This window comes from Sinohyriopsis cumingii, chromosome 17 (genome assembly GCF_028554795.1).
Source record: "Sinohyriopsis cumingii isolate HCF-2022 chromosome 17, ASM2855479v2, whole genome shotgun sequence".
Classification (NCBI taxonomy): domain Eukaryota; kingdom Metazoa; phylum Mollusca; class Bivalvia; order Unionida; family Unionidae; genus Sinohyriopsis; species Sinohyriopsis cumingii.
This window is the reverse complement of record NC_142977.1, coordinates 87,609,072-87,629,530: the sequence shown is the minus strand read 5'-3', so window position 1 is coordinate 87,629,530 and position 20,459 is coordinate 87,609,072. Positions and strand designations below refer to the sequence as shown.

The 20,459-nt window shown below is 33.2% G+C and overlaps 1 protein-coding gene across 3 annotated transcripts in view; it reads right to left on the bottom strand.

Annotated features, from left to right (window-relative positions):
* Positions 1 to 20,459, bottom strand: part of LOC149779382 (dynein heavy chain domain-containing protein 1-like) — a 457,419-nt gene that overhangs the window by 219,354 nt on the left and 217,606 nt on the right. For all 3 annotated transcript variants that reach the window (XM_089940014.1, XM_089940015.1, XM_089940016.1), the window contains exons 59-65: positions 20,255 to 20,429; positions 18,291 to 18,470; positions 15,209 to 15,324; positions 14,385 to 14,694; positions 8,760 to 8,936; positions 7,886 to 7,954; positions 4,455 to 4,481 (exon numbers count right to left, since the gene is read on the bottom strand). In XM_089940014.1, the coding sequence (XP_089796140.1) occupies positions 4,455 to 4,481; positions 7,886 to 7,954; positions 8,760 to 8,936; positions 14,385 to 14,694; positions 15,209 to 15,324; positions 18,291 to 18,470; positions 20,255 to 20,429 (1,054 nt within the window). The remainder of the gene's footprint in view (positions 1 to 4,454; positions 4,482 to 7,885; positions 7,955 to 8,759; positions 8,937 to 14,384; positions 14,695 to 15,208; positions 15,325 to 18,290; positions 18,471 to 20,254; positions 20,430 to 20,459) is intronic.

The window sequence follows — 20,459 nt, the reverse complement described above, 5'->3', positions numbered from 1 at the left end:
CATGTGCAATTATCACATTTGTCAGGAGTTCAAGTTTTCGCATTTATACCCATGAAAAATGTGTTTTTCTGTGGTTTGAGAATATGATTGGCTCATTCCTGTTTTACATATAAAACTATAGTCCTTGCACTGTTAGAACCCTGGCTCCATGCCTAGTTTCTGCTATAAGAAACCAATAATGTACTTCTTGTACATTTGTCAAAAAAGGTGGTGGGGTGGGTAGGCAGGTCTTATCACAGCACAGAGAATAAATTCTTTAAAACAAATTCTTGAAATTTTTTAGCAGGAAAAGGGATTATTATTAAACATGTTATATGATAGTAATTCTTTCAAGATAGCTGACCTGAGAAAGTATTCAATATCCTTAACAGATTGTATGTTCTGTAACTGTTTCATTTACACTTCTATAGCTTGTCCTATAAATGAATTATATTGTCAGATCACAAAGTTTTATTCATATTAAAAAGTGTCTCTGGAATTGATTATTTTGTGTGTATCAAATAAATGGTTTTGTAAAAATAAAACCTCATCATGTGTACTTAGTTTTATGGACCAGTCTTAAATGTCCATTATTGATAATGTGGAACAAATTTCATTGGGTCTTAAAATTTGTGGTTTGAAACAAATCAAAAATGGGTACATCATGAATTTGCAGTAATGCAGTGGAAGCAAACTAAAAAAGACATTACTATACAGCGAAATATTAAAAAAATTCTGCTGAAATTGAATAGATATATTGTGAATTATTTAATTTACACAATTGACTTCAGATGAAATTAAACAGAAATACTGCATATAGTAATTTATATATTTGACTATTGAAATCAAATATAAATACTGTAAATATTCATTTATACAAGCAACTCTGGTGTGTTTATTAACCATATAAACAAAGAAATTTTGAGTGGTTCTGGTTTCAGAAGTTTTCCCTGTCATGAAGAGTCAAGAATACTGCTAACATGTAGATCAAACTGGAAGAATATTTGTTCTTTAAATCGATCCAAGTTTTAAAAAATTGCAATTTAGCAAGAAATGTTAACATGGAATACCCTTCATGTCTTTGTATAAATTTGAGATGTATCACATATTTCAATTACCAGTAAATAAAAACTTTACCATCTTTAAAAGTTTGTTTAAGTAATAGGCTACAAGTACATGTCATGTATACATTTATGAAAGCAAACCAAACTTTGTAAATTGCCATTGCAAAAATTTTTGTACTTAATGATTATTTAAGAAGAAGGATTTCATACATTGTACAGTTCACACATGTAATATGAATATTTTTATCCCTAACCTCTTCATACAGTGTACAGTAAAACAATGTAACATGAATAGTCCCCCACCTCTACATATATTGTATAGTCTAAAATGCAATAAAATTATTCTAATCCCCCACCTCTACAAACATTGTACAGTAAAACAATGTAACACGAATAAACCCCCACCTCAACATATATTTTACAGTCAAAAAATGTAATAAAAATATTATAATCCCAAAACCTCTGCATACACTGTACAGTAAAATAATGTAACATGAATAGTCCCCCACCTTTACATATATTGTTCAATTAAAAAAAATGTAACAAGAACAGCCTAATCCCCCACCTCTACATATACTATACAGGTACATTTCTTTAAAAAGAATAGTGTAATTCTCCACCTCTACACACACTGTATAGTCAAAATATGTAATAAAAATAGTCTAATCCCCACCTCTACATACATTGTACAGTCAAAAAATGTAACAAAACAGTCTAATCCACCACCTCTACACACACTGTACAATCATAAAATGTAATAAAATGTCTAAACCACTATCTCTACACACACTGTATGGTCAAAAATGTAACAAGAATAGTCTAATTCCCCATCTCCACATACACTGTACAGTTAAAAAACATATTAAGAATAGTCTAATCTCTCACATCTACATACAATGTACAGTTAAAAAATGTCTTAAAAATACAATCCCAAAACCTGGATTTAATTATATTCTTCTTGGCTCACAGTCAGTGTACTGTAGAAGGGATGCAAAAATATATTTTAGCCTACATCACATAAACATCAGTATCCTACACCAGAACTAACAACAAAATGCTTATTGGAAGTTTCCATGCTGTTAAAGTTTCAGGAACTTAACATTTCGTAAAATTTCATTTCTTTAGTTTGTGCAATTTTGGTGGCATGAATTGTTTAACTCTCTGAATTTCCACCACATAAAAATTTCAAATATTTCTACTCAACCATGAAAGTAAACCTTACATATGTTTCCCCATACACAGTAATTAGTTTTCAAACAACATCAAAATACTGTAGCTAATAAACATTGACTGAGTCCCATTTGTAACAACCATCATGAAGAAAACAAATCTATATATACTGTTTCTGTGTGTGCATGTGTGTGTGTGTGCATATTCACATACAAAAATAACAGAAAATCTCATTCTTTAAATTTGTAACACTGATTTTTTCATTTAGTGAGACTCAAATGTTGAAATATTTGCAGTTCATATTAATGTTGCATTATTATTAAATAAAAAGGTCATCTGGTACAAATCACTGTGTACTATACAAATGACAGAGCTCCTAACAATCAAAGCAGCAAACTAATATCATAGGCATGGATGCTTCACATTAATAGAACTAAAGTAATGTTTTTACTACACTGTCTGTAGTTTTGTACACTTTTAAGGACATACAAATAATTATTGGTTAAAATATTACCATATCTTGCATGCAGAATTTGACTGAAACAAGCAGACCAAATAGCAGAAAAATATTTGATGAAATAATGAACCAAGCATTGCTAATGTACAGTCATTTATGCCCCAACCACTGGCATCAAATCTCAAGTATTTTTAACAGGTTGAAGAAACTATTTATTGTCTTGCATTGATAATGCTCATCAATATCAATCAATTAAGAGTAATCCATATCAGGTCAATCATAGTAAGTTTTGTGATTTTTATTTGATTCAATGCCAAGTTACATAAGACCATTGCTAACAATAGCCTTGATGTAAGGACCCTTGTTTTTTTATTAAAAAAATCCCTTATGTATTTCAGAGTATTGTAATTATTTCCATCTGTTAAGTCCATTGGAGACATGATCTCCTTAAAATGATACACATGAACATCGCAGAACTCGTACAATAGTTCGTCCATAATATAAAGTGGTCTTGTTTCCCAAATCCCAATAATTTCAAAAGATTCATTAAGTGCAATAAATTTTTAAATATGATTCTGTAATTGACACATCTGAGTACAGATATTTATCGTCAAGGATTTAGACCCAGAGGCATAATTTGGAAACAAATGAGATCCACACCCTATGACCATAATACATTTCCTGGGTATAAAAAAACAACAAATTCAGATGTGTAATTTGGGTCTATTTTTACCCCCATGGACTTGGCCCCTGGATCATAACTTAGAAAATATTGAGATATCCCCACCCTCTAAACATCTTTACATTTACTGGGCATGCAAAGATAAATTCACACATGATCCCATATTCCACAAACACACATGCACACTTACCATATATACTCAATTATAAGTGGGATCCTACTGCACACTGCACAGACCCAGATCTGATGCACTGACAAACATGTGTTTATGCAGTTTGTTAGGAATTATCACTAGAACAAGCAACATAGATCCTGATCTGCATGTATATTATGCAATAGCAGATCATGGTCTATATTGTTTGTAGTTGTGAGTATACATGGTAGCTACTATGCCATTACTTGTAAGTAATCAAGATTCCCACTCCTATTACCATTAATGGACATGAAAAATGTGTGTGTGTGTGTGATTTAGATTTTTAATGTAGCTTTAACAATTTTCCAGTCATATCACTACGATATCTACAGTGTGGTAGTTTAAGGTGATGTCTAGCACTGGGACATCATGCTGCAGACATGTAGCATGATGTCCCACCCAGTCACATTATACTGACACCAGACTGACCAGTCCTAACACTAACCTCTTAATGCAATGCTGAGCACATAGTGAGGCAGCTGTAGGTACCATTTTTAGAAGTCTTTGGTATGACTTAGCTGGGGACTGAACCCACAACCTCCTGCATCCAAGGCGGATGCTCTAACCACTAGGCCACCGAAGTGGTGATATGAAAAGAAAAAATACACACATATAGGTAATATCTGCCCCCTCGTTGAATTCTAAGGACTTGGCCAAGAGGCTTCATTTAGGGCGTGATAGTCAAAATGGAAGCCAAAAAAACCCTATTTTGCAAACAAAGACTTGTAGGGTTTTTTGTTGTTGGGGCATCAGTGATAACTGTACAACAACAACTTGCTATAAAATAAAAGGGATTTCAAATAGAACAAAGTATAAAACACTGTTATGTAGGGAAAGGAGTTTAGAGGAGTGGGGTTAGTGATCGCAAATGCCCAACAAATGAAAAAAAGGGACTTAATTCTGACTTACCTCTGTATAAGATGCTTCGGTCGCCTCCTGTTATAACATCATCTGAGTTTGGTTAGTATAAGTGATTAATATCAGCTGTAGATATGACAACTGAAATCTCAAGGACTAGAACAATCTATATTTTAAGTTCATGGTAAACAATTTCTGAACTTTAAGTTATAGCTAAAATGATACCACTGTGTCTGGCTGTCTGAGATATCCATACATGTGATTCTACCAGCAGTAGGGCCAAAGTAATGTTTTAAATGCCACTTACTGCACATACAGTTTTATGGTTAAAATCTACCACTTTTGAAAAATAAAAGATTTTTAAAAAACTTTTGAAAAAAATTGGCATTTTTTAACTTTTCTATCCAAATTGTTCATAACCAGTCTACTATCATTTAGAATTGTTACTCCAGTGAAACAACTGGGTGATTGCTAATCTGATCGGACATTATCACAGAAAGACTCATGTGTACACAATAAGCCCTAAACTGATTACCTTAATGTTGTAATTCTGAGAGCTATGGCCAAAGACAGGATATTTATTGATGTGTTATAAGTAATAAATGGATCAAAGGAAGTGGCTTGCGACTCACATTTTGATTAAAAGTTGGTGGACCTTTGGCAGAGGTCAGATAAAAATGAGAGGTCAACAAAAAATAATTTTTACAGAAACACTTGTGTAAACATTTAGATTTTTTGACTTGTTTAACTGTTGCATTGTTTTTTCAAAACATTTTGACAGGAATATTTAAGGGAAACTGTTTTTGGTCTGTTCATGTCAAAATGCTACAATGTGTACTTTCTTGCAATACTAAAAGGAATGGCTAACAAATATTAAAAGAAATGCAACAATGCTTGCAAATCAGAACTTAAATGCAGGCAACTAGCAAAGGTCCTGAGTTTGCAGTGTGTATTTCAAGCAAAGTGGATTTTAAGACAGGGGCAAAAATGGCATCACAAGAGATATGTAGATACCATCACATTGAGGAAATCTGGACCAGAAAACTAAGTTAAGTGTGAAACGTAATCACAATGAATGTCATTACTGGATATCAATGAATAAACATGTGAAGGTAACTTAAAATGCTTATGGATTTAAAAAAATCTTTGCAGTGAAGTAAGAGATATACAATTCCTTCTGTTTCATTGAACTGACAATACATTGACTCTTATTTATTAATTATTATTATTCATTAATTATTTTTGTAACATTGTCATCAGAATCTGATTCATGTTCAATACTTTTTATTGTATTATAATATGTTGAGAGTTGATAATATGGCAAAATATGCAGCTATTTTGTTTTTAGTCATCTTAAAACATTTACAACTTATCTATAAAAAAACACTGCTGATTCTGAGACTAATCTAAAGATCAAAATTCTTTGTAACCTACTGATCTAATGTTCTGGTTCTGTCACATGTATGGATATGTAACTTTGTGATTTCAGCCAGTTTCATGTTTGACAATAACACATGTCAAAACAAAGAAACAATATTGTAATTTACAATCAACTATGAAAATAACTTGCTGTATGGTATGCAAGCCTCACAAAAATACCCCTGTTGTGTGGAAAATAGGTTCTAGTCATACTTCAAGATTTCAGACAACTATAACACAATAAGCAACACATCACATGCATAAAAAGGGAGACAAAAATTTTTTTTAATTATTTGAATTTATTTATTTTGGTAGGTATAAATATTTCTTGTTTTCCAAAAATGTCTTTTTTTCTTGGTACTAACATTCATGCATTGGAACAGGATTTGTGTACTGTGTATATCAGTGTGTAAGTGGGAGGCTGTGAAATACTGTATATACTTGCTTATAAGTCAGATACAACTGCAAATAACATAAACCCTAAGCATAATATGCTAGCAGAAAAGAGTCTATGCTGTTTGTTCTACTGATTATTCCTAGAAAACTGCATAGATCCAGATCTACTTGTGCATTATACTACAACCGTTCTGTGTCTTTGCAGCTGGATCCACATTATACAACAGTATATATTGTAGTTTACACAGAAGAACTTTTGTGTTGGGTCTTTACATTCATGTTGTTGTAGCATCCATGAAAACCATGAAAATTGGTATCCCACAAAATTCATGAAAATTGGTATCCCACTAAAAGCATGAAAATTGGTATCTAAAAAAATCCATGAAAATTGGAATCCCACAAATGCATGAAAATTGGTATCCCATAAAATCCATGAAAACTGGAATCACAAATCCATGAAAACTGGAATCCTACAAAATTCATGAAAATTGGTATCCCTAAAAAATATATAATTCATGTTATATGGTTACATCTAAATGTTAGCTATTTTAGCTGCTGTCAAACCATGCATAAGTTTGTTTCTCTATACACTTTAAAATCAGTATTGTTACTTAACATGCAAGAAATGTGTCAACATTTTCATCAAACAGAAAACAAACTCCATGCTTTATCACTTTACAAAATTCCAAATAACTTCTACAACACTCATCTATACAATAATAGTAACTGAATCTAGGTGAAATATGATTGCTCAATAAAGGTGACCGTCAATTATATATTACTGTACATTTTAAAGCCATGTGATGTTAGTGTTGATATTGTCATTAAACGCTTATAATATATTCCCTGAAATTATTGTCTGTGATCTTGTTGGTCTAGTTCTCACACAGAATGAATGACAGATATTAATTATCCAATAAGTGATATGGTAGAGAAAATCTGATGGCAAAAAGAAACATACAAGTCTTACAAAACCTGTTTACTATCAGTATGTGAACAGATTTCAGCCTGAAATCAAAAATTCTTACAAGTTATATTAATTTTGTGTTTGTACACAAATCTAACCATATGTCACAAATTGGAATAACTTGTTATGAAACTACTAAGGACAATGGCTCCAGTTTTCACTAAAATTCTGATAATTTCTCCATAAATGCAGATTTTACAATATATTGCTTATCCTTCTTCAGACAATATAAATATCTGTGTCAAAAGTATAGATAACAGAAAGGATGCAAAATTACTTTAATGCTTTAAAAGATAATGCACCAAAGCCTCATTATTCTTAAAAAGAGTTAAGGAATTTCCCCAATTTTAGAAAATCCTCAAAACTATCTCAGAAATAAGGCTAGATTCATTTAAGGAAAGTTTTAGATTTATGACTGTATTGTAATCCTTGATGTATGCTGAATGTTCTGTGAAAAATGATCACTTTATACTGAGCAAATGAAAAAGATATTCTTAAATCTCAGTTTGAGGACGCCATTTTGAGATGTTTCTGAGGATAACATTTGAGATGTTTCTAAGGACAACATTTTGCAACGTTTAGTGAAACTGGGGCAATGGACCTCAAAGTCAGCAACAGTTTTCTTTTGGGGGGGAAGCAAATCATATATATTAGAACAACAGGATATATTTTTAACTTTTTTGACAACCAAAAAGATTACCTGAGGTTTGAGATGTCCCTCGACTACTTATGCTCGACTCCCCAGCAGCTGTCTTTCCATCATAGTAATCTAAATTTATTTGAAGAAAAAAATGAATTCAGTATTTTATTTAGTTTTTATGACTGCCATCCATGTCATTCTGAAAAGTGACCTTTCAGTTTATCATTCAATAATACTGCCATGTATACTGAAGTATGAGTTGAGTCCAACTGTGAACTGAGTAGACCCAGATCTGCACTCACATAATGCACTGACAGATCTGGATCTATGTACTTTGTTAGAGGTAATCAGTATGACAAACAACACAGATCCTGATCTGCCAGTACATTATGTGATGGCAAATCAGATAAGCTTAAAAGAAAGTTTATACAGTATTTACCATATAATCTTGTGAACTTATTTATTACAGTTAGGAAAAATAGAAAACCCTGTAAACAACATTCTCTTAATAAAGTTCTGGACAATTTGAGCACAATTTTAAATACAACATTTAAGCCTGAATTATTATTAAATATGATCAAACTATGTTGATTTGTGTTGACCACTGTCACCATGACTGACAAATTAAATGTATGCATAACATCTCCTCTTGAAATCTTTAATCAAATCTGAAAATAAGCTTCTAGCATCCAAAGTTTTCAAATTTGTATCAACAATGATGATCTGCTATCATATCACTTACGTGAAGAAAAAAAAAATAGAAGCACCTAAATAAAAAAAAAAATAAAAAAATTCAACCAATTTTAAATAAATCTGACTTGGATCATCCTTGCATCAAGGTATGTCAACAAAAAACTACCTGGCACATGGATATAATTACATCTGCCTTCAGACCATTATGCCAGGTGAGCAATTTCAGGTCCACTCATTTTACCTGTAGCAGTCATAATTGTGTCTGTTTCTGTTTCTGTAGTTTCTCCCCCACTGCTCTCATCAGAAGCACTTGTCTCTTCTTCAGTTTCAGACTGGATGTTGGCAGTTTCCCCACCAATGGTTCCCTCCACCTGACCTTGTCTGGGTGATGACACAGTTTCTGCATCAGTTGTGTCCCCTGAAATAATGAGAATCTTGTAATATCAACAAATAAAACAAGTAGCATCTCTGGATTGGGTTTTTATTACACCCATAAACTTTGTATAAAACTAGTGAAAATTTCACATAAGGAGAAAAATTAAGAATGTGGGCCTAGACAACATTGCATTAATATTCTTGCATTCTTCATCCTAGGTCCTAAGTTCAATTTTGATTTTGGTAGGAACAAGGCTAAGTAATCATCCATTCAAGGTAGGTAGTTTCCTTAAGAACCTATAGTTACCTTCACCTTAATAATAATAATAATAATAATAATAATAATAATAATAATATTAATGCTTTATTTATAGAGGGTGACTTATTAGTCAAGGACTATTCTCCCTTGAGGCCCTCTTAAGGAGAATATAACAATGCACATTATATGAAGATAGCAATAATTAGTGTTTATTTTAACATGTTTATTATTAAGATACTAAATTCCATTATCTATTAGAAACATGTACATGCTCATGATATCTCTTCTTAAATACTCTAATATTTTCAACAGATTTTACATGTAGTGGAAGCTTGTTCCACAGAACTGTACCAGAGTATTGCAAGCTCTTTTTAAATTGCTCTGTTCTTGGTTTTGGTGCCAGAAGGTTTTCATGTGATATTGATCTCAAATGGTATACAACCTTACATAAGCACCTAAAGCTCAACTCTGAACTGAGAGGATACTATTTGTAAAGATTGTTTTAAATGTTTTTAATAATAAATTCAAAACAAGGTTTTAAACCTTAAAGTTAAGAGAACATAAAAATACAAAAATGTTTCTGCATCTTGTATGAAAATTACATAATAAAACAAAATCAATAGTTTTATCACTATTGTGGATATCAAAATATTCTGTTTCACCTACAGAAAAACCTGTCATGGGAAAATCATCATAAAATGTATGTACAGTGTTGAATAGCATATCAGTACAATTCTGGCTAAATAATGTGGATGAAAAATTCAGTTTTTTAAATGTAAAGGTAAAAATTGCCAAATTATTTTGGAAGATAAGCCCATCCAAATCAAGCAGACATGTGGTCCTATAAAACAAAAGACAAAATTGTAATGTGCCTAAAAAAAATCTAGAATGTGAAAAATTTACAGTGTGACCCTGCTATAGCAAGCTCCAAACATAAATTCAGATAAAACGTGGTTTTGGAGTGGCTCCCAAAATTTCACATACAGTGAGACCCCACTATAACACGGTAGTTGGGAGCCATAGAATCTGACCATGTTATGAACAGAACTGTGTTATATGCAACCAAGTCAGTTAGCTGAAAAAAAAATGTACCCCCCCACCCAAAAAAATGGGGGGGGTAATAAATGCGGGCGGTAAAAAAATACGAGCTTCGTCGGCACAGTTGCTATCTTGAATTAATGCATATTAAATGAAAAATACACCTGTAGTGAAAAAAGAGAAGGCATCATATGATAGTTTACTTTATTTAGAGAACCATGAATTGGTACATATACGTGAATACTGTTTTAAGTGTTTATATATAAATGTCTAATGTATAGCATGATCAGAGTATCAACGCAGCGTACTCACCTGCAAACCTCATCATATACATTGAATCCACAATACAAGTGATTCCATCGAAAATATTCATTAATTTTGTAACAGGTCATATTGGTCTGAATTCAGAGGAAAGACATAGCACAATCAGGTAACGAATGACGAAACACATTTACTTTGAAGTACGTTCGAAGTCGGTAAAAGTTAGTTTGCATTTTAAGCCGCCGTTGGCATAAACTTTTTCCCTACAAAAAGTAAACTTGCACAGCACAGTTAAAGTGTTCCAGTCACGTTGGAAAATGCAAAAATCCATCAGATTCCATCACTTTTATTTAAGTTTGGTACTGACTTCCTTTGAAGAAACCTTCTTTGCTGTTATTGAAAGAGTGTAGTCAGCTTTCTTTGATGAAGGGTGGATGCACTTTCGAAGTCGCCGCTAATGAACAGCTTTGGAGAACCAAACGAATGTCCATTTCTTATTGTGGCGGTAACATCAAATAACTGTATGGCATGATTGAGACGGGGATTTTTTCCATTTGCTGAGTACGTTTTCATAACAGTCAGTGCTTCAAAGGTAATCTGTTTCCTTTGAAATTTCAGCAAACTGTTTTATCTGGATACATTTTTAAAAGGAATTGGCTGTCGTTTAGACTATTCTAGTTACTGTCCCTCCATGCCTACTGAATAAGCCAATAAGAATTTTTTTATATATTTTTCTTTTTACATTTGTGGTAGCTGCCTTCTATGCATGTGTCTGAAAATTAACAAAGGGTCAACGGACGATAGAGACGCAGGTGTTCTGATGACATGGATTATTACAGAAAACGTGAGTGTTCTGAAGGATTTAATTCTGAGTGAAAAGAAGTGGAATTTTACATACCATCCACACACAAATACCAGTCTTTGTAAATATATTAATTACTAGCGAGTGGCCGAAAATCCGATGAAAGACAGATTACGAGAAAATGCCTCGTCCAATTGATCTCCGTTACCAGAAATGTCAACAACAAAAAATCGGATATTTCACAACATATAGAACTCATGCTAGATGTCAGGATAAGCGGATTATGATATAACAATGCACTGTTTAGATGGTTTGTCAGTATAGACAAAGAATTTGTTTATGTAACAACAGATACATTTCAGTGCATTTTATATCTAGTTTGTGGCTTCCTTTCATGGGGCCTCTGAATTTCTGCACTCTAAACCAATGGTTGTATATAAAAGTTTAAACAGCCAAGAATGTTGCCAACAAATAAAAAAGCCACATGGTATGTTTTGCAGCCAATAAGAAAAACAGTCCAAGTTTGCAACATTGGCGAAGACCTACGCAATCCCAGAATAAACATTTTATGCGTTTTTTTCTTCTTCTTACTTTTAAGAAGAAAGAAAAAGTACTTTTTCGTGTACGAGAAAAATACTTTTTCGTGTACGAGAAAAATACATATAAAATTTCAGGAGCCAAGCCACGATCATCTTGCATTTTTTATTCACACGTGATCTCTATTCCAAAATGATAAGCAACTTTTTACGTTTTTTTTTGTACTTTTTAAGAATTTTTTTTGTGCACAAAAAAAATACATATATATGAAATTTCGGGAGCCACGCCACAACCGCGTTATATCCGAATTCACGTTATAATGGAGCACGTTATAGCGGGGTCATACTGTACATGTATTTTTTACATATACCAAAAACTTTGCTTTCTTTATAAAAGTACAAAAAGTTACTTGTATCATTTTGGGGAAGTGATCATGTATGAATTCTAAACAGAAGGATTGCGGTGTGGCTCATGCAATGATATGTTTTTCTCATACAAAGGAAAAGTTTTTTTCTTAAAATTAAGACAAATAACTTGCAATTTATTTCACTTGCTGGCATCAAAATATACCATCTGACAACGTTTGTTGAGACATTATAGACCATTTAAACTTGTATATACAGCTTTGGGTCTGGAGTAACAAACTTCAAGCATCATGAAAGGAAGCTCAATACTTTATATGAAATGCACAGGAATTTATTTAGTGTTAGATAAACAAATTCTTTCTTTATATTGACAAACCATCTGAACAGTGCATTGTTATATCATAATCTTCTTTTTCTGACCTGAGTGCTGTATGATGTGAGATCTCCAATTTGTTTTTAAAAGGTTTTTGACATTTCTGGTAGTGGCAATCAACTGGACGAGGCACTATCTCATTATGGATCTATTTAATGAAATAGTGTCAGACTATCGGCCGCTCGCTAATAATTAATATATTTATTTAGACTGACCTTTATATGTAGATGGAAACTAAAATTCCTCTTCTTTTCACTAATACAATTAAATCCTTCAGAACACTCATTTTTGCAATTAATCCCTGTCAGAACACAACACACTGCCTTTTTTTTAAATTTCTGATGCATGTGTGGAAGGCACCATCACTCCGCTACCAGGAAAGTCTCCTCCACACTGACCCCCCAAACAAAACAAAACAAAACAAGACCCCCCCCCCAGAGATCACGTTGGTCTATCCAATACTCATGCTACTGGGACCAGCCACAATGAACTGACTCTTGAACGCAGGATCAGAAACTGCTACAATTTACCAAAGGATGGTTAATTCCTTTTGTTTTTAAAATGTTACACAGAAAAAAGCTTAAACTTCAAAGAAAACTTCACTGATTACCTTTTAAGTACCGATCATTCTGTATAAATACTAAGCAAATGGAAAAAAATCAATTGCAATGTTTTACAATTATTTGATGTTGACGCTGCAATAAGAAATGGTCATCTGTTTGGTCCACCAAAGCTATCCGAGAGGTAACTTCAATAACACATGCACCATTCATCAAAGAAAGCCGCCTACAATCTCAATACAAAAGACGAAATAAATCTTTCATTAAAGAAGTCAGCACCAAATTTAAATAAAAGCAAAAGAATCTAATGGACTGTTACATTGTCCAAAGTGACTGTAGCATGTTTATTGTGCCATAAAAGTTTCATTTTCGGTCGCTACCACTGGTGGCATAAAATGCAAATTAAATTTATAATCTTATAATCTTTTGAAACTATAGATATCTGGCCATCAAATTAATTGAATATGGGGTAACATGCAAAGATGTTTGTTAAACTTGTTAATTTGCTCATGTTTTCATTTCCCAATCAATAGCCCCATCCCTTGGGTAGCCTCTGCAAGATGGCAGGCTAGTTTGAGTACATGTGCATGTAGCATGTAAGCAAGTTTAGCCACATGCTATTTGTAGCAATTATAATGAATTGTTTCATGACAATCAGATATAGGTCAAATCAAGGACTTGTTTATACGTGTGTTATTTGTGTTTTCTAACAGGTTGTGAGTCATAAATGACTTTTACAACATGTGATCTATACTTGAATTCATGTATTTCTTATATACATGTACAGTACTTATTGGATTATGAGTCTACTACACAAATCTAACTTGTCAATGTACAAGTGTTTTTTCAGACTATTTATTTTCATTTAATCAAAAGCACATATTTTTACTCCAGCTTTTATGACCCCCCCCCCCCCCCGGGTCATATTTAAGGTAAATGCATCATTTTCTTCAGCTAAAGGATATGATTGGTTATAACACGATTTGGTCTATAACACATTCAGGTTCTATGGACCCCAATCACTGTGTTATAGCAGGGTCACATTGTATACTGATAAAACATTAAAAGATTAAAACATACAAGGAAAGATTCAGGACAACCCACCTTATCTTCTAATTAATTTAACTTCCATGTGTACACTTTATATAAAGGATATGTCTCTGGGTTTAAATTCTTACCTTGTACTGTCAAATGTTAAACCACACAAAATAAGCGTGAAGAATACAATTATAAAATCTTCTTGAAAATCTCTGAATTAATCTTGAAAATTATCCTGGATGAATCTATCCTTCTCACCTCCATTTATGTCCACTGTGACAGACTGCCCAGTTGTACCTGTTGTTGTTGAAAAAGTTTGCTGGGTCAGTTGTGAGGTACCAGCCTCACCTCTAATTCCAGGGTACCCTATTGGGGTGCTTGAAAAAGGTTCCTCTTGGCCTGGACCTAACTGATTAGATTTTCCCCCATGTTGAATATCTGAGGTTAAATAAGGTTGTCCATGATCCGTCATATCCTCATCCTCCACATCAGCATTTTCCCCTTCCTCATCTTCTGAGGGATTTAAAGTGGGTCTCACCAAGGGAGAACAAGCATGAGGAGAATGCAGCTGCAGTTAAAAAAAAAGCCTCTTTATTTTTCTTTTATACTATTAAGTGGTAAATATCTATCTGAAAAATATCTCCTAAGTTTTGCATATCTGATTCAGAAATTATAAAAATATAATTGGACTGATATAATATGGTTCAAATGCTGGAAAGATTTTAAAACCACATATAAAGGTGTTTTGAGAATGATAAAATGTAATACAGGTATGTACATCATTTCAAAGGCTAAGACCTTCATTCCTGTGATCCCCCAAAACTTCTAGTACCAAAAACACATGTAATTTCCAAATTTACATATTCTAAATGCAGACAGTATTTATTCTCAATCAAAAGTACATAAAATAATAGAACATTGCTGCACACAGGCATCATGAATGATTAGTGTTTTTGTATATCATATGGGCATTTATAGACCAACCTGGCCATTCATACACTCTAAGTGCTACTTGCAAGTTATTATTCTTACTGAATGTTGCGTGTTTTTCCTCGGACAATGGGAAGATAACTCTAACTTACTGACTGAGAGTGAGTCTCTTCTGATATAGCAGTCATTTCTTTCATGGGATCATCTCTTGGCTTACAGAACTGTTTCACAACAATTTCTTCTAGAACATGACCAAACCACTGGTGATCTGAAGTAGAATAGAACTCTAGATTAGCAGCATCTCTGAATAATTTACACAAATTGACCAAATTTGCATAAAGACATTTTTTAATCTGCTACATTTACAACAGCAATTTAATTTGTTAAGTATTTAGTCCACAGTTGTAAGCATATTGATCCTGTCATAAGCACAGGCCATGTTGTATGATATTGTGTTTAATCAATATAATCTATAGAATTCAAGTTCAAGATCTTCCATACATGTTAAAAATTATAGTATTAGCATTGATCCTTGTAAGAACACACTTTCAAACATAGCCATAGAAGCAAACACATCCTAAATTATTGTTATTATTTGTTTTGGTTTAATGCCATTTTTCAGCACATGATAGGCTATATAAATAATGGTCAATATATCTGGAGGAGATAAAACCTGGATAAATGCCAGGAAGAACCACCCACCTATGGGAAGCTTCTGGCAAACTTTCACACATACAGATACTGGCTGAGCCTGAGACTTGAACCCATGAAGACAGAGGTGAGATGGCAGTCTAAAAGTAAATGGCTTGGACCACCTGTCACCCAGGACCTAAATTAGTCTTGGTTACTAAGCCATATGACACATTTAGAAAGGCATGATTAATGCTCTGATGATTTGGGACTCAGTTTGGTAGCCTAAGTTTGTGTTACATGGTTTTCACAAACTAGTCCATCAACTTTTAAAAAATGCAATTAGCAATTCTTATCTACAGCCCTATGAGAAAGAAATTTAGTATGAATTTTTTTAACTGTAAAAAGTACCTGCACATCATAAACAAATCTGTAGAAAATTTTGCAGATCAAGTTAAGTGGTCTTAACATTAGAATGCCTTGGTTTAACACAATCCCTGATACACTGCTCTGTAACTTAGCATGTCCAGATAACTCAAAATCCCATTTATAATGGGGCTGCGGGAGTGGGTCCCATTTTACCATGATAAAAAAAAGCCAAAAATTAGGCTCCTATAGCTTTAAATTGAAAAAATCCTGACTGAAATCCTAGTTAAAATTGGTAAATAAAATCCTGACAGAAATCCTAGTTAAAATTGGTAAATAAAATCCTGACAGAAATCCTAGTTAAAACTGGTAAATAAAATCTTGATACATTGCTTATTTTATCATTGAAAATGGTGGTAAATGTGCTGAAATTTGAAATTTTGAACAAGAAATTCTCCAATTTTGATAAGAAATCTTATTAACAAAACTATTTTTTTTCAATGATAAGGCAAAATATCGATCAGTGAAAATGTTGGTAAATGCCTAACGTAGCAACAATGTAAGAAACAAAACATCAGTTAAAGTCAAGCAAAGTTTGTGTTTTACTTTTGATCTTTTATTTCACTTTCAGTGTAATCATCATAATTGTGATATGCCATCTTCCATTCAAACATGGAATGAGTGAATCAGCTTTCAAGGTGATGCCTGCAGGTGCTCTCTTGAGAACCTAGTAAAGTACTTACTCAGCTTATGTGGCTTTTTTTTTTTACAAATGTTTAGAACTTACCGGTAATAGCTTTCTGATGTGATGACACAAGCTATTTACCAGATGAATTGTCTCCAGCTGAGTACAATACATGAAAGGTACCAGTTTATCTGTGGATCTTTCTTCCAAATTTACAGAAGAAAAATAACTTGAAATTTCTAATAAAACATACATATTTTGTCCTTTCTTTTTCTTTTTGGTCAAAATTTTCAATATTGATACAGGCAGTGCAATAGCTCTAGGCAGTTTATCTATGAATATAAACAACAGAGTTATACTAAATCATTTCCATGTGCTATCAACACAGAAGTGTATGGTTATATTTTAAACTTATCTGAAGACTTAATCAGTGTAAACATTTATATGCTGCCTGTTTATAAGTGTAATACTAGTCATGACTCTATCATTTATTTCTGTTTTAAAAAAAAAGATATACAGATCTACTTTGATGCCATGAGGGAGACAACTAAGACTATACTAATGCACAAATCTATAAGCTCTGCATGTCACCTTGATTTATATAAAAAATATGTCATCATCTTATTAATATTAATTTTGACTTCTAAAATTCTAATATCCAATTCAGTCTTAACAACTAATATTGACATTATTAATAAAACAACAGATGTCAATAAAATAAGCAAAGTCCCAGGCCCATGGCTTTTTGTTACTACCTAATTTGTGATGTTTATGTTGGTGTTGAGATAAAAAATAAATGTATATGCTGACAGAGCACCTAGGTGTCAAATGGACCAAATCCTTTGTTTTCTAATGAATTATTTAAACAGGCTGCCATTTCCAATCCATACTTTGTTTTACAATTATCTGATGGCTAACATTGGTACGTGAGAAAGCTTGCCAGTAGCTTCTCGTGGGTCGGTGGTTATTCCTGGGGGTTTTCTAGGGTTCTTCCTCCACCAGTTATACTGGCTGCCATGTATAGTCTATCTTGTTCTAAAAAATGGCATTAAACCCTATAACAACAATTATCTGATGTTGCTGTAGACTTTAATGTTTTGGGTCCTCTGAAGTTGGACTTTTCTGGCAACTTCATAACACATGAATCCTTCATGAAAACAAGTAGGTTACAATTGTTAACAAAAACAGTGCACACTTCATCAAAGAAACTCATCATCAAACTTGAATAAATTTAAGCAATGGATTATGCTATAGAAAATAACCTTAATTATATGTATTAATCTGTGATGGTAAATTGCTCAAATACACAACACATTCTTTTTTCACAGTACCAATACTGGCCTCCTTGCTGGCTGTTTTGTCTTACTGTTTATAATTTCAATGCATTATTATGAGTGGATGGAGTACAGTCAATATGCTAACTGGTCATGCACTCTTTAGACAAGAAAATAAAAACAGCATCTGTGACTGGATGATGCACAGACACAGTGGGACAAAACTTTCATCACATTTGGACAAAACAAAAAGAATATTATTGAGACAAAATAACATACCATCTTCAGTAACCAGCCTATCTGCAAAAGTCCTGGTGCACTCATGACACCACAACTGAGCTATAACCCTCATCATTGGGGGTGAACTTCCATCCTGCACAGCAGCGTTGCTGGAAACACTGATTGAACGACCATATGACTCATGGGAAGTTTGACGATTTGTCTGACCAGATTTTCCCTCTGGAAAAATTATGTAGTAGTATAAGAACATGTACTATGTAAACTATCTCCCAAATAACCATGTTGATTTTACCTATTTGACTATATCCTGATAAAAATTCTTTCTAAAAATGAAGGCAAACGTGCCTACAAACTCAACTGATCCAAAATATGGCTTAAAGAATGGTAAGAAAGTCAGTAAATCAAATGCATGACTGCCTTATTAATATGCATTAATCTCACTTATTACTGAAAAAGTCCAAGATCCTGATAATAGAAACATGTATTACAAGTCCAAGCAAAGTTAGGGCACAACTTATAAAGGCTTCTAGAGTTGTAACAAACTCAGCCATTTAGATGCAAGATTATATCAATAATGTGCATCATTCTTACTCATTTTCAAAACCCATCTAAAACCTTGATGATACAAGACAATATTTCAAGTTTGATCAAAAGTGAATCAGAAATATGACCTTCAGAATTGTAACAGCTTCAGCCAATCACATGCAAGGTCAAATCATTAATATGCATGCATCTCATTCATTTTCAAACTTGAACAATATCTTGATGATGTAAGCATATGTTCCAAGTTAGACAAAAATCAGATCAGAAATATAACTTACGGAGGGGTAACAAAAGCTCCACCAATCACATCAAAGATCACACTTCAAAAAGATAAATGGATCTCATTCATTACTGAACCTATCTGAGATCATAATGGTATAAAAATACATTCCAAGTCTCAAAATCTGATCAGAAATACAGCTTCCAGTGAGAGTAACAAGCTCAGACAATTGAATGCAAGATCATATCATTAACACGTGTGAATCTTACTCATTACGAATCCCCATCTTGATGATACAAACCAATATTGCAAGTTTTATAAAAATAGAATTTAGAATTATGGCTTCCAATGGTGGTAGCAGGCTTAGTCAGTCTGATGCAAGATCACCTCATTAGTATGCATGAATCTTGCTCATTAATGCCTCATCTGAGAGCTTAATGTTATATGTTCAACATCTGATCAAAATCAGATCAAAAATATATCCTCCAGAGTGGTAACAGGTTCAGCAAATCAGATTCAAGCCTGCCAGGTTAATAAGCATGGAGTTTGCTCATTATCAGACTCATCCAATATCTTAATGATTTAAAACATATTCAAAAAAAACACCACAATTCATCCATGGCTGCTCTTGAAGTTTATCCAAAGTGGCATATACTGGCTGAAAAGTGTCTCCAGTTGTTACAGTTTTCCACTCTGAATTTCTGCAGAATCATTTGAATTAGGTTCAAAGTCCAATTGACCAATCACCTGAGTCCAGATAACCACACTTACTCATATGCATAACATGTTATAGCGAAATGATAAAATACCAGAAATTATTATGAATTTTGTTTGAAAACTGCATGAAAATAGTGTGAAAATTGTTGACTTTATTGTCATTAGAATTTGTATATGTTATATACTGACAATCAGCTAGGTGCTGGCACATCAGACCTGAATGCTATATCAAGCCTTTTAGTGTACCTGTGATTACTTAATACCCAAAGTCTTACTAGTGATATTTGGTCAGCAACTAATTGGTAGATGCACATGCCCAAGTCTGACTGGCATACATTAATAGGAAAAGTCAAGATGCATTATATTATACTAAAATGGTTCATTGCTGTGTAATTATATCTTTTACATACTAGCATGCAAGCTAACTTAAATATAAATTTATCGCTTATAAATCAAGTCCAACCGCACACTGCATTCCAAAGTGAACAAAAGATTTTGTGTAAATTTTACAAGTTAAACTTACTTTCCTTCTTAACCCTGAGCATCTTGCGAGTTCTTGAACGTGGTGACATCAACAAAATTCCCTGTACCACTCTGGCAATATCATGAATTGTGAAGATGTAGTGGGCATGTGCTGGAGTGGGACGGAATTTATCCTTTACTCTTTGGTACAACTCCAACAAACCAAGGGTAAGAGCCTAGGTAAATACGGCAAGAGCAGATAAATA